Source organism: Neofelis nebulosa, chromosome 10, assembly GCF_028018385.1.
Source record: "Neofelis nebulosa isolate mNeoNeb1 chromosome 10, mNeoNeb1.pri, whole genome shotgun sequence".
NCBI lineage: Eukaryota > Metazoa > Chordata > Mammalia > Carnivora > Felidae > Neofelis > Neofelis nebulosa.
The window spans coordinates 86,861,641-86,876,014 of NC_080791.1; the positions used below are offsets into that span (position 1 = coordinate 86,861,641).

General features: G+C 35.2%; 1 protein-coding gene across 1 annotated transcript in view; it reads right to left on the reverse strand.

Annotated features, from left to right (window-relative positions):
• The window catches only part of CCDC73 (coiled-coil domain containing 73), a 127,195-nt gene that overhangs the window by 3,006 nt on the left and 109,815 nt on the right, over positions 1 to 14,374 (reverse strand). The window contains exons 14-16 of the mRNA XM_058688564.1: positions 5,929 to 6,106; positions 2,927 to 4,423; positions 845 to 978 (exon numbers count right to left, since the gene is read on the reverse strand). Of these exons, the coding sequence (XP_058544547.1) occupies positions 845 to 978; positions 2,927 to 4,423; positions 5,929 to 6,106 (1,809 nt within the window). The remainder of the gene's footprint in view (positions 1 to 844; positions 979 to 2,926; positions 4,424 to 5,928; positions 6,107 to 14,374) is intronic.

Genomic DNA, 14,374 nt, shown 5'->3' on the forward strand with positions numbered 1-14,374 from the left:
TACTACAATTTTTAGTTTATAGGTGCTAAAGAGAAAGTTATTTAATATGTACTTCTAAAATTAAAAAAAATACACGATGGTTTTAAAATCTGTCCCCATGTAGTTGATTTTTTTCTGTAAGTGATCTTGCCAAACCTTTTTACGTTATACTTTTTAGGGGTTAACACCTAGAATTGCCTGTTTTTTTAGATTTTGAACAATACAGCCTTTTTCATGCTAAAGTTTTGTACTCTGAGATAATAGTAACTTAAAAATTTTGCCCCCAAACTGGTCAGCTGTGCTTGCTTTTCATATGACAAATGGACTCTTGGAGCCATGTAATGTCTACAAATGTATATGCATACACACACATACATATTCCTATTTGATATTATATATTAAGGATATTTGATCCTTTCTCATACTGTCTTCTAACCGAAGTAATTTAAAAGAAATTCCTTTGCAGTAGTTTCTCAAAATGATGTAATTACTTAAGCAATGTCAAGAACAATGGAATTTAATTGATTGGATTATTTTAAGGCATCTTTTATTAAGAAAATTTTAAATGCTCAAATGCCACTACTCCTAAATTTAGGTGACTAAAAAAATAGAAGTAGATACATAATACACTACCTCACACTGTCCTTCCCCAAACAGGCTGGATTATATCTATTTGATTTATGCACTGTGACTTTTTCCTGCTGTTTTCCATCAACCTTAATTGTGAAAAATGGTGCCATGTTGCCCTCTTCATATTATTTTGGAGATCAGTTAGGTCTTAAAGCATCCAGATGCATACAGTTCTACACATATCTGTAGAATTAGCTCACTAAGGTCTGCTCAGCAATATTTTTAATTGACTTACGTGTTCTGTGGGAAAAGAAGAATCGTAAAAAGTCTTTGCAATTGCATTCCTCTCTTTGCTGGGCTCTCCCTTGGGATCTGGATGGATACTTGAGCTATTCAAAGTGTCAGCAACTCTGTTAATGCTGGTAGTATCTGGTTGACAAAGAGGAAATGGCAACAACTGAATTTTATTCTCCAGACACTCGTTTTAGTGACTGAACTTGTTTTTCTCTGATCCTATCTATGCTTTTGTATTTAGAAAGTAACTATTTCTATTTTATTTTTAACATTTTATAGTTTACATTGACTTTGCTGTTAATACACATAGGCATTTCATTTCAGAAAACATTTTTTATTGCTGCTTTCTAAAACCTGATTTCATGTTAAAATGTGTGAAATGGCATAAATACCTTCTAACATAACGTAACTCACATAAAACGTTATCCTTCTTCCACTGGTTATTGCATTGCCACAGAGGTAAACATTTATATGAAGTGAGCATCTTACAATTCAGATTAATGGGAAAAGTCTGAATCAACTAAAAGTCGTATTTATGAAATATATTTAAAGAAATGAGCCACAGTAAGAAGCCCAACAAAGGGCTGTCTAGTAGGGATCACTGGAATTTAATAAATAGGTAAAAATGATTTAGAGAGACATGTCAGCTTTGAAGGTTAAAAGACACTTGTATCTTTTATGAGTGGACATTTTACAAGCTGAATTTCTACAGAATTTTAGATCTCTCCCATTCCATCCTTATTTATATCACAGAGATTGAAGATTAGCCCCTTCACTAACAGCACTTGACTAATTGCAGCATTCAACAGATTCAAAATTAATGGAATCTGAAGTTACTACATTTTATTAGGAAAGGAAGTTTTTACAGTTTTTGGTGTTTTCTGTTTTTCCCTACATTACTTCTCCATTTATGCTGGTAAACCTGATACACTTCATTTTGCTTTTAATTCCCAGTTTTTCTTCAAAGTTCTATCAGTTGTCTTTTTAAAAGAAGCCTATTAGCTAGCTCTGAGGGCCATTCAGAGCTTTCCTTGTAATCTGCATTACTTTAATGGGTCTAAACGCATACTGTTAAACCAGCAAATAAATTAGTTTATAATATATTTACAAATAATTCTGAGAATATCTTTAACAACCTCCGTAACTTTGTGAGATTGCTGTTAGCAAAAGATTTTTTTTCATAAACTGTCGTTCAAATTACATTTGTACAGCACTTATCCATGATATGTGGTATATTTCTATTTTTAAATATTTTTAGTGGGAAGAATTTCAGATACACAAAAAGAGTATGAACCTTGTACCATCACCCGGCTCCCAACACCCATCACTATTAAGTCATATGTAGTTCATCTACCTCTCCCCTATTTTTTTATTCTAGAATATTTTTATAAAGCAAGACTTGGACATAATGTTATTTCATGTGGTGGTTAGAATACACTATTCTCTGAAATAACGTTTGAATGTTTTAATATTGGTACATAATTAAGGGATTCCATTTAAAGTGTTTCAGTGACAAATATCAATGATCTGAAATGTATTAATGTTATACCTCAACAATACTTGTAAAATGAAGACAAAGCTGGATTCTAGTACTAGTGAAGGGACAGCTAAAAGAAAAATTAAGGAAAGCAGTAGAAAATTCGGGGAAGCAAGTGAGGGAAGGAAGTTTTTTCAGTATAGAATGAAAAGGAATAAACATGCCCACTGGCAGAAGCCTTAGGAACAACTTGACTCCCAATTAGGTAGTTGTTCCTAATTTAAAATTAATGACCAGGGCCTGTGTTCATTTCTGCTGTTTCCAGTTCCTTGAGGACATTTTTTTTTTAATCTGCAATATGCGTGTGCACCTCAGTACCTGTTGATACTAGTGGCTCAGATTTAGGTGAAAAGTCCCACTTATGTTTAAGGAAAACCTTTCCCACTTTTACCTACATACATATATGGAGTATTCTGTATTTTAGGTTTAGGCAGTTTTTAAACGAAATGGTTTCATTTGAAACATAATGGTTTGCAGACTATCAAGGATAAGGAGTAGAAATTCAAATTTTAAAAGAAAACCTAAACTTTTTTTTTTTTTTTTTACCTGGGCCAGTATCCTTCCTGATATCATCAACATTTTTGCAAAGTGTCACTGAAACCATATTTTTGTTTTCTGATGGGCCTGTTGGTCTCTCCTGCAGCAACAAAGGAATGCTAGAGGTTGAAGTGCTCAGTGTTTGACTTTCAATTTGATTTACTTTTGACCAAGGACTGGGGTCTAAAAAATTCACATATACTGGAATTTTCTCAGTTTTTTTATCTGAAGTTGAAAGATCAAAGGCTGACCTTCCACTTCTGTTTACTAAATCTCCAGATGGCTTTATGTGAAATGAACATGATTCTTCCAGCTGTCCTTCACTGTAAATTTCTCCTGAAACGATGTCATTTAATGACTCTGTTTTCTCTGTATTATTTAACAATGTATGCTGTCTTTCATTAACATTCACAAAAAGGAAGAGGTCATTTTTTGTAGCTTCAGTTATCTGATTCTCATCAATCTGACTCTCTTTATTGGAAAACTGTATTTCTGTGGAAGTTTTTGTAGGAATAGCCGTTTTCATGTCTTTGGCTTGTGAACTATGTACGTTCTCATTGTTAATCTGGAGATGGGAAATGGTGACACTGTTTTCTAAACATCCCAAACAGTTCTTTAGTTGACTAGTGTCCATATCATTCAGATTTTTCCATACAGTTCTTTCCCTAGGGCTTGAGTTGGGTTTCACCGATGTAGGCATAATATTAACATTTTTATTTGCATTCTTAAGTACTTTCAAATTATCACTGAAAGCAGATGAAATGGGGTGGTTAACTGCTGTATCAGAGGAAATAGGTAGTTCTGGTTTCTCTGAGGTATCGTTACAGATTTGCCGAAAAACTGAAGTTTGTTTAAATGGCAATACACTGCACTCACTTTTTTTACTTAACAGTTGCATTTGGTTTATTTTACATTGTTTATCATCTAACATAACATTACTTGAATCCTGCAAACTGTATTTCTGACACTGAACAGGATTTTTTACATTTAGAGATGAATCCAGATCTGCTCCGGTTTGGTCACTATTTGGAATTTCCTTCTCCGTGGCATTTTCTTGAATCCCTGGAAGCAATCTGAATTGTTTGAATGGTTCATCTTCAGAACCATCTTTCTTTTGATTTGTATGGTGAGACATCTCATTTAAGATATTGTTAGATGATGTTCTGGTATTTTCAACCTCCAGGTGGATATCTGCATAGTGAAGATCAGATCTTTCAGTTCTTTCTAGGTGTATCTTTTCTGTTTCTGTCGATCTATCTGCCATTAAACATGAATTGTTTGGTGACTTAAATTCTGTACAATCATTGTCTTTTTCCAAATGCACCTTGTCTTTTTTTTCTGAAGTAACTGCTTTTCTAAGGTCTGTAACATTTAAGGTTTGTCCTTGACTGATTAGTTCTTTTTCTATGCAGGGGGTTTTGCTTAGGGAGACTTCACTTTGATTTTCATCCTGAGGTATAGCAGGATCACTTTCATTCTTGGAGCTTTTTTCAAAAAGCTGTAAATCTGTCATGATGAGAATACAGTAAATTTTTATATTACACACTAAAGCCTGCTTTTATAAGACAAAATGTACGACCTATTTTTATAAAAACATATTTAGTCTTAAGTATTTCATTGGCCATTACACAAAACACCAGTTTTACCTAAATGTTGAGTTATCTTTGTCATATATTTAGCATGCTAAATATTTTCGGCTCTCCTCATATTAAATTTTTATTTCATAACAACAAAAGCATTTTTGGTTTAAAAAGGGGCAAATAGGTTGAGGATATTACAAAATGGTTTTTAGTTCTCTAGTCTATTACACTTCCTTTTGAGCATACAGTACAATTCCATGTACACACAGCTGAGTCGATAAAAATGAATTTATCCTAACAAGTTAGACTCTAATTTCTGTTACTACTGTCAAACAAAAATTTAACCAAGGAAGTCTGAAGATCTAACTGGCTTCATTAAATGATCCATTCAATCTGCATTCCACCTAGCAAATAGAAGCCCCACTGAACTATAGAAAAGGAAAGGTTTTAAAAGAGAATGAGTGGAAAAAAGAAAATTATTACCAAAGAATCCATTGTTTTAGGCAAAGTCACTCTCCTAATGGGAAAGGGGCCTACCAGATTTCTTATTGCTGACCAGGAAATTCCAGGTTAACTGGTTAAATGTTATATTCCTGGGGGTTGAAACCAGTTTGCTTAGGTACTGAAGGCTTGCTGACATTGGGTTCTTAATACAAGTGATTCCATTTTAGGCCTGTGGTTTTCTTTTTATCACTATCTACGATCCAGAATTGCTAGCTGATTTCTTCAAGACTGTCAGTTGTCACTTGATCATTACCTTCTAAGTATTTAAAAATTGTTGGATACTTTTGGGCAAATGTTGAGAATACTTATTTTATTCATCTGGGTTTTAACCATAGATTTTAAATTTTCTGTATAGTTAAAATAACCTAGAATACAAAATTCAGGATTTGAAGGATTTTAGTCCATTCATTCTCTCTACAACATCTCCACCAAGTGGTTGTTCAGCCTAGGTTTGAACATGTTCATACAATAAGTTTATGGTCTTTAAACAACTCTTTTTCAAGACAGACAAATTAGTAAATTACTTCAATGGTTACAGAAAGGTCTTTTGAACTAAGGAAAGTGTTCCAGGTCTGATTATCAGGTTATGGGTAGCTCAGAGAACACACTCCCCAAGGCAGTGAAGGCAGAAACCATAATGCAAAACGCCATGGAGTAAGTGATTAGGGAAGACAGGAATGTAATTTTCCCCCAAAATATTGACTGTAAATGACATCTCAAAAGAAGCCTGTCTTAAGACCTACACAAATGAAAAAGTATTTCTTCAGATACAGTACAAGATCCTCAAAGACTATATATAACTGATATTCCCCTAAATTCCATAGATGGCCTAACACAGCACTTTGACAGATCCTTTATTTGTAGGAGAAAAGGTGGGGGTGGGGCTCTCAATACATCAAATTAGAAAATATCAATGTGTTAGGTTACCTTCTATTATTTCTATAAATGGGTCTTTCTTCTCCTCCTTTTCTCTGTAGTTAGTATCTGAACAAAAACTCATAGTGTCTGTCTTTATTTCTTGTCCAGAATTACATTTCTGTATGATAGTATTTTCTGGTTTTTCCATTGACACTTCACTGTTTTTAGTATTTACTTCTGGAAGATTCTAAAGTAACATGGAAAAAATACCTCTAATGTAAAAAACATATTGTTAAAAAGTATAAGACATTTGAACAAATTTTGCTGGTAAAAGTGGAATCTGTTTCAAGTCAACCATTCAGCAATTTCTATTTAAAAGCCAAATTATTTTTTTTACTAAGTTTAATATACTACTTTTTAATTTTTTTTAATGTTTATTTTTGAGAGAGAGCACGTGTGGGGGAGCGCAAGAAAGCGGGGGAGGGGCAAATAGGGAGACACAGAATCTAAAGCAGGCTCCAGGCTCTGAATTGTCAGCACAGTGCGTGACGCAGGGCTTGAACTCACCAGCCTTAGAGATCATGACCTGAGCTGAAGTCAGACACTTAACTGACTGAGCCACCCAGACGCCCCAGTAATACTTTTTGTAACAAGATCACTTTAACTACATTTTGTATAGTCTATCATATTTAAACAAAATTGAGACCCTTTGATGTTTTCAAACATGCATTCCACATTATTATGAAATTTCACATATATAATAAAAGAACCACTCTTATTAAAAAGCAAAGTAGTCATGGCAAGCAAATTGTTTTGAGTGTTTGGTATTTTTATGCATCTTTAAAATAATGAATCAATTCAACCCCCTGTATATTCAGCACTTGTTCCATGGAAGCACTGCACTAGGCTTTGGGATACAATGATGAACAACATAGTCCCTAGCTTCAAAAAACTCACAATCCAGTGGGGAAGATAGGAAAAGAAATAATATAGATGGGGATAAGAAGGCACTCCAGGGAAAACATGGCATATACAGATGCTTAAAAGCAAGCAAGAGTATAGTCTTTACGTGGAACTACTCATGATTTACTTCAGCTAGAGCTTGGACACCGGGAGAATGGAGAGAAATGAGGCTTGGGATGTTATGCCCAGGTCATTAAGGGCCAAATATAGGATGCTGAGGAGTTTCAGGAAGACAACTGAATGGTTTTAGACAAGTAACATCTGACTGAAAAGACCATTCTGGCTGCAGCATCAAGAATAATGTTTCAAACTCGTTGACTAAAACCTGCAATGAGAAATAAATGTTTTACAACAGCAAGCACACCAAATAATGTCTACTCTTAATGTGATGCATTATGTTTTATATGCACTTTATTTCATTTTTTAAAGAGTACTGGCCACAAATCACTAATTTCCATGACCACTAGTAGGCTGTGCATAGAAGTCTGAAAAATACTGAATTAAAGGGAGACAACATGAGACAGCGATGCATCAGAAGAGTGCCATAGTGTCACAGTCCATGTGATAGCAGTAAAGATGAAGAACTGAATAGATACAAGAAGTATTTACAAGCTAATCAATAGGACTTGATGAATGATAAGAAGGAGAGTCCAGATTGATTTACAGAGTTCAGGTTACAGAATTCAGATTCACCATAGGTGAATGGATGTTATTTACTCAGCTAGAAAACAGGAGTTAGTAGCAGATTTGGAGGAAAATATGGGTTGTTTGAACTTGCTGAGTTTGAAGGGTTAGGAAGATATTAAAGTAGAGAAGTCTAATGAACATTTAGATACATGTATCTGGCGTTTATGAAAGAAAATTTACCTGGAAGTGTATATTTGAAAATCATGGATAGATGGCAACAGAAGATGTACAAGTTGATGAAACTAATAAGAGTATATTTTGAGGGGGGAAAATATGTCCAGCTAATGAAAACCATTGCAGGAAAAATCAGCAAAGGAGATTGACAAAAAACAATATGGTAGTTAGGAGAATAAATTCAATTCTGTTTATAAAGCATATAACTCATGGTTGCTTAATTAATGGTAAGAATAACTATTATTTCCACTTTAAAGAGAAGCTTGAGAGGGAGAAACACAGAGGAGTAAAATATGGTAGAAGAAAAGGAGAACGGGTATTCAAGGAGACAGTATCAATGTATTATCAAAAGGACTGAAAAATGTCCATTGGAAGTAGTGTCCATCCATTGGATGGGGTGGGAGGGGTGAAGCCAGATTGCCCTATGTTGAAGGATGAATAAATGGGAAGGAAGGAACTAAAGGGTATGAGTTTAGACCACTCTTTGAAGAAACTTGACTCTACAGGGGAAAACAGACGTATTTAGAGATGGACATAGGATCAAAAAGTTTTTTTGTGTGTACTTGTAAATGGGAATATATATACTAGTAACTCAAATGTAACTGACACACATGAAAATATGTTTAATAAAAATGTAAATAAAAACTGATAAAAGTAACGGCACCTGGGTTGCTCGTGGGTTAATAAGCATCTGACTCTTGATTTTGGCTTAGGTCATGATCTGACAGTTTGTGAGTCTGAGCCCTGCATTGGGCTCTGCACTGTCAGTGCCGAGCCTGCTTGAGATCCTCTGTCTCTGTCTCTCTCTCCCTCTCTCCCTTCTCCCCCCCTCCCCAAATAAATTAAAAACAGTTTTTTTTTTAACTGATAAAAGTATTCGAGTTTGGGTATACAGGTACTTTTATATGTAGTTGGTGGGAGTATAAATTGGTACAATCTTTCTGGAAGGCAGTATGTGTCAAAACTATAAGTAAACAAGCTCTTTGACCCAGCAAAACTGTTTCTGGAAATTTATCCTAACGAAATAATTGCAAAAGTACAGAAAATTTGTACAAGGATGTCCTACAGTAAAGGACTGTATAAATTATTTATGGCACAGGAACTGTGATATGTCAATTTCAACTGACTTAGAAAGACATCCACTCTTTGAGTTAAAACAAGGCAGTTCCTCAAAATGTTTATTATAGAATTGCCATATGACTCAGCAAATCCACTCCTAGATATATACCCCCCAAAACTGAAAACAGAGACTCAGATGGCTGTACGTCAGTGTTCAAAAGAGTGTTATTCACAATAGCCAAAAGGTGAAAACCCAAGTGTCATTAACAGATGAATGAATAAACAAAACATCGTATATCCATACAAGGGAATATTATTCTGCTGTAAAAGGAATAAAGTTCTAATACATGCTGCAACACGGGTCAACTCTGAGAACTTTATGCTAGGTGAAATAAGTCAGACAAAAAGGAAAAGTATTACACAATTACACTTACATAAAATATACAGAATAGGCAAATTCATAGAGTTGGAAAGTAAACTAGAGGTTATTAGGAGCTGGGGAGAGAGGGAAGTTGGGGGTCACTGGTTAATGGTTACACAGTTTTGGTTTGGGATGATGATAAAATCCTGGAAATGGTGAAGATTGCACAACTCTATACTTCTAATTAATGCCACTGAGTTGTAATTTTAAATGTCAACAGAAACAAATGACAGAGATGATGGATTTAGCAAACAAAATTTTAAACTATTATAAATGTTCAAGGATTTAAAGGACAACAACATGAATATAATAAAAAATATATACCCCCCCCACACACACAAAAGAAGTGGAAATTCTAGAGATGATATATACAGTATCTGAAATAAAAACTCACTGGATAGGCTTAACAACAGATTAAACAAAATAGAACAAAAGATAATTGGACTTCAGGACACAGAAAAAATAGAAAACCCCAATAGAAGAAGTGAGAGAAAAAAGAAAAAGATGTGCAGCACCTGGTAACCTGTGGGATGTTTATCCTGCTAGTTTAACATGTGTAGTTGAAGTCCCATAAAAGGAAAGGAAGGGGACAGAAAAAAAATCTGAAGTAATGACCAAAAATCCTCTAAATTTAATGAAAACTATAAATCTACAGATTCAAGAATTCATTCCACAAATCCCAAACAAAATAACCAAACCAAGGTACACCAGAGATAAAAAAAAAAAACAAACAAAAACACTTACAAAGAGGATGTGAATATAATAACTGTAGACTTCTTGCCAGATGCAACGTAAGCAAGAAAACAGTGCAACAGCATCTTCAAATTAATGAAAGAAAAGTATTGTCCATCTAGAATTTTATATCCAGTGAAAATACCCTTTAAAGATTAAGGAGAAATAAACATTTTTCCAGACAAAAGCTGTGAAAATTCCTCACCCAGATGCACCTGTGCACGCACACACAAACAGACACGTACACACACACACACACACAATTAAAGGAAGTTCTTCAAACTTAAGCAATAGGATACCAGGTAGAAACCTGGATCTACAGAAGTGAATAAAGAGGGCCAGGAATGGCAAATATGAGTGAATATAAAAGATATTTTCTCTGATTTTTTGGGTGCCTGGCTGGCTTAGTGAAGCAGTGACTCTTGATCTCTCAGGGTCGTGGAGCCTACTTAATTAAAAAAAACAAAAAGACATTTTCTAATTCTTAATTTTCTTAACCAGGTAATTAACAATTTAAAATGAAATAACAGGGCTGTGTGGCTCAGTCCGTTAAGCATCTGACTTTGGCTCAGGTCATGATCTCGCTATTCATGGGTCCAAGCCCCACATCAGGCTCTGTGTTGACAGCTCTGAGCTGGGAGCCTGCTTCAGATTCTGTCTCTCTCTCTCTCTGCCCCTCCCCTGCTCACACACTCTCTCTCTCTCAACAATAAACATTAAAAAAAAAATTGGGGCACCTGGGTGGCTCAGTTGGTTAAGCGTCTGACTTTGGCTCAGGTCATGATCTCATGGTCCATGAGTTCAAGCCTCGCATCAGGCTCTGCTGACAGGTCAGAGCCTGGAGCCTGCTGCTTCAGATTCTGCATCTCCTTCTCTCTCTGCCCCTCCCCAACTCGGATTCTGTCTCTGTCTCTTTCTCAAAAGTAAATAAACATGAAAAAACAATTTTTTAATTAAAAAAATAAAATTAAACTAAATAAAATAATATATGGTGGAGTTGATAACATATGTAAAAGTGTATTATAAAAATAACACAAAGACTGAGTAAAAGAAAATGAGGATATAGTATTGTAAACTTCTTACTAACCAAAGAATTTAACATAATTTTGAAAACAGACTATGTTCAATTAAGCTCTAGAAAAGTAGTTGACAAACTATGGCCAGTGGGCCAAATCTGGCCTACTGTTTTTGGAAATATAATTTATTAGTACACAACCATGCCCATGCCCATTTATTAATGAACTTAATGCCACTGAACTGCACACATAGAGTTTTAGTAAATTTTATGTATATTTTACCACAATAAAAAAATATATATATAAGAAACAGTTCTCAAAAAGAAAATATAAAAATTCCTCATGTTGATTTTTTTTTTTTTAATGTTTATTCACTTTTTGAGAGAGAGTGTGAGCAGGGCAGGGGCAGAGAGATAGAGGGAGACACAGAATCTGAAGCAGGCTCCAGGCTCTGAGCTGTCAGCACAGAGCCTGATGTGGGGCTTAAACTCACGAACTGTGAGATCATGAACTGAGCCGAAGTCGGACACTTAACCAACTGAGCCACCCAGGCACCCCAGACTTTCTCATGTTATTACTCAACATAAAGAAATTATGAATATTCCCACTGAAAAAGTAACAGGATGAAAAGGATATATAATGCAAACACTACCCATAAAAGATGGAACAGCTGCATTAATATTATACAAAATAGACTTCAAGATAAGAAATATTACTAGGATAAAGATGGATCAGTTAATCAAGAAATAACAATCATAAATGTATATACACCTAATAATAGAGCTTAAAAACACACAAAGTAAAAACTGACAGTACTAAAAACGGAAAGATAAATTCACAAAGATTTCAATAGTCTTCTCCCACTAATTGATAGAAGTACACAAAAAAGATCAGGACAGAAAAGACTTGAACATCATCATCAATCAGCCTGATCTGACATTTATAAAACATTCAACTGACAAATAACAGAATATGCATTCTTTTCAAGAGCACATGAAATATTCACCAAGATAGGCAATATGCTTGGCTAACAAGTCTTTTGAAAAAGGATATTTATATTTAAAAGGATATATTTATATTGAAAAGGATAAAAGTCTTACAGAAAATGCCCTCTGACTACAACTATATTATATTTGAAAACATTAACAGAAAGATACTTGGAACATTCTCAAATACTTGGAAATTAACAGTTATAGGTCATACCCATACCATGGTTCACACCCATTCCCATGGATCAAGGAAGACCTCACAAAGGAATTTTAAAATATGAATAAGAATGATACCACTACAGGGGCACCTGGGTGGTTAAGTGTCCGACTCTTGGTTTCAACTCAGGTCATGAGCTCTCATGGTTTCATGAGTTCAAGCCCCGCATTGGGTTCTGCGCTGGCAGTCCAGAGCCTGCTTGGGATTCTCTCTCTTCCTCTCTCTCTCTGCCTCTCCCCCAGTTGTGCTATCTTTGTCTCTCTCAAAATAAACCAATAAACTTAAAAAAAGTTAGAATGAAACCACTACATATCAGAATTTGTGGGATGAAGCTGTAACAATGTTTAGAGGACAATTTATAGCTTTAAATGCTGATACTAGAAAAGAAGAAAGGCCAATAATCAATGATCTAAGTGTCCATGTTAAAGAGCTGAAAAAACCACATCAAATCCAAAGTAAGTAGAATGTAAGTAAGGCTCCATAATAAAGTTAACAGCAAAAGCCAATGAAATAGTAAATGAACAAACATGAGACGGATATCAATGAAGTCAAAACCTGGTTCTTTGGAAAGGCAAACAAAGCTGAGAGTCTAGCTAAATTGAAGGAGGAAGAAGAGGAGATGGAATGGGAGGAAGGGAAAGGTGGGACGCACAAATGAAAGAGGGGACATCAGTATAGATCTGATAGAGAAAGGGAACAGTAAAGGAATATTATGAGCAACGCTTTGCCAATAAATTTGACAACTTAGATGAAAAGGACAAGTTCCTTGAAAGACAAAAATTACCAAAAATGATTGTGTTGTAAGTCTCCAAGACTACCCCCAGGTTCCATGATTTGCTAGGAAGACTCACAGGACTCAGTATACAGTTGTGTAGTAGGGTCCCCTCCCTAAGGAAAGGAAAGGAGAGGGAAGGGGAGGGAAGGGGAGGGAGAAGAAAGAAAGAAAGAAAAGAGAGAAAAGAAAGAAAAAGAGAGAAAGGAAGAAAGAAAGAAAAGAAAGAAAGAAAAAGAAAGAAAAAAGAAAGAAAAAAAGAAAGACCTCAAGGTATGCATACATGACAATATCCCTCACGACCTTGTAACCTAAGACCACTTAATCAGACTACATGTTAATGTGTGACCATATATGGGAGACAAAGAAGTAAAAATATATAAAAAACTATGCCACTTGGCGTTCAAGGCTCAGTTCTTTGGGAATGAACCAAACTGAGAGGTGCCCACATGAATAAAGTTGCTTCCTGGAAAGAAAAGCCTCAGTGTCACAACTCTATGTGTGAGAATCCTGCTACAATTGTACTAATGACTAAGACTTACTACAGCAAAAGAATACACAGCAAAAAAACATCACAAGGAAATATCAACGTGAAGTCTGGAGCAAACCAACAAATTCTATCTAATATTTAGTAAAGAGATAAAACCAATTCTACACAATACTCTTTCAGGAGGAGAGAACACATTCTAGCTCATGAAGCCAGTATTACTCTAATACAAAAACCAGACCAAAAGAATACAAAGAAAAAATAAGCAAAACATACAAATCAGTATTCCTAATCAATGCAAAATCCTTAATATACCATTAGCAAATCACATCCAGCCATATATAAAAAGATAATACATATTTCAGGAATGCATATGAGGGAGGGAGACACAGAATCTGAAGCAGGCTCTAGGCTTTGAGCTGTCAGCACAGACCCTGATGAGGGGCTTGAACTTACGAACAGTGAGATCATGACCTGAGCCGAAGTGGAATGCTTAACTGACTGAGCCAACCAGGTGACCCAGGAATGTAAGGTTATTTTAACTTTGGAAATCAATTAATATAATTAATTGGTTAATATTAACATATTGACAGAATAAAGAAAAAATATGATTATCTCAACAGATACAGAAAAAGCATTTCTCAAAATTTAATACTGATTCATTATAAAAACTCAGCAAACTAGGAAGAAAAGGAAACTTCCTCAATCAGATAAAGAACACGTACAAAAAACCTATAGCTAACATTATATGAAATGGTGAAAGACTAAAAATTCTCCATCTGAGATAAAGCAAGTCCACTGTCATGACTTTTTTTTTTTAATGTTACTTATTTTGAGAGAGAGAAGAAGAGAGAGAGAGAGAGAGAGAGAGCACATGCACGAGTTGGGGAGGGGCAGAGAGAGAGGGAGAGAGAGAATCCCAAGCGGGCTCCAAGCTGTCAGCACAGAGCCCAACACAGGGCTCAATCCCACAAACCTGAGCCAAAATCAAGAGCTGG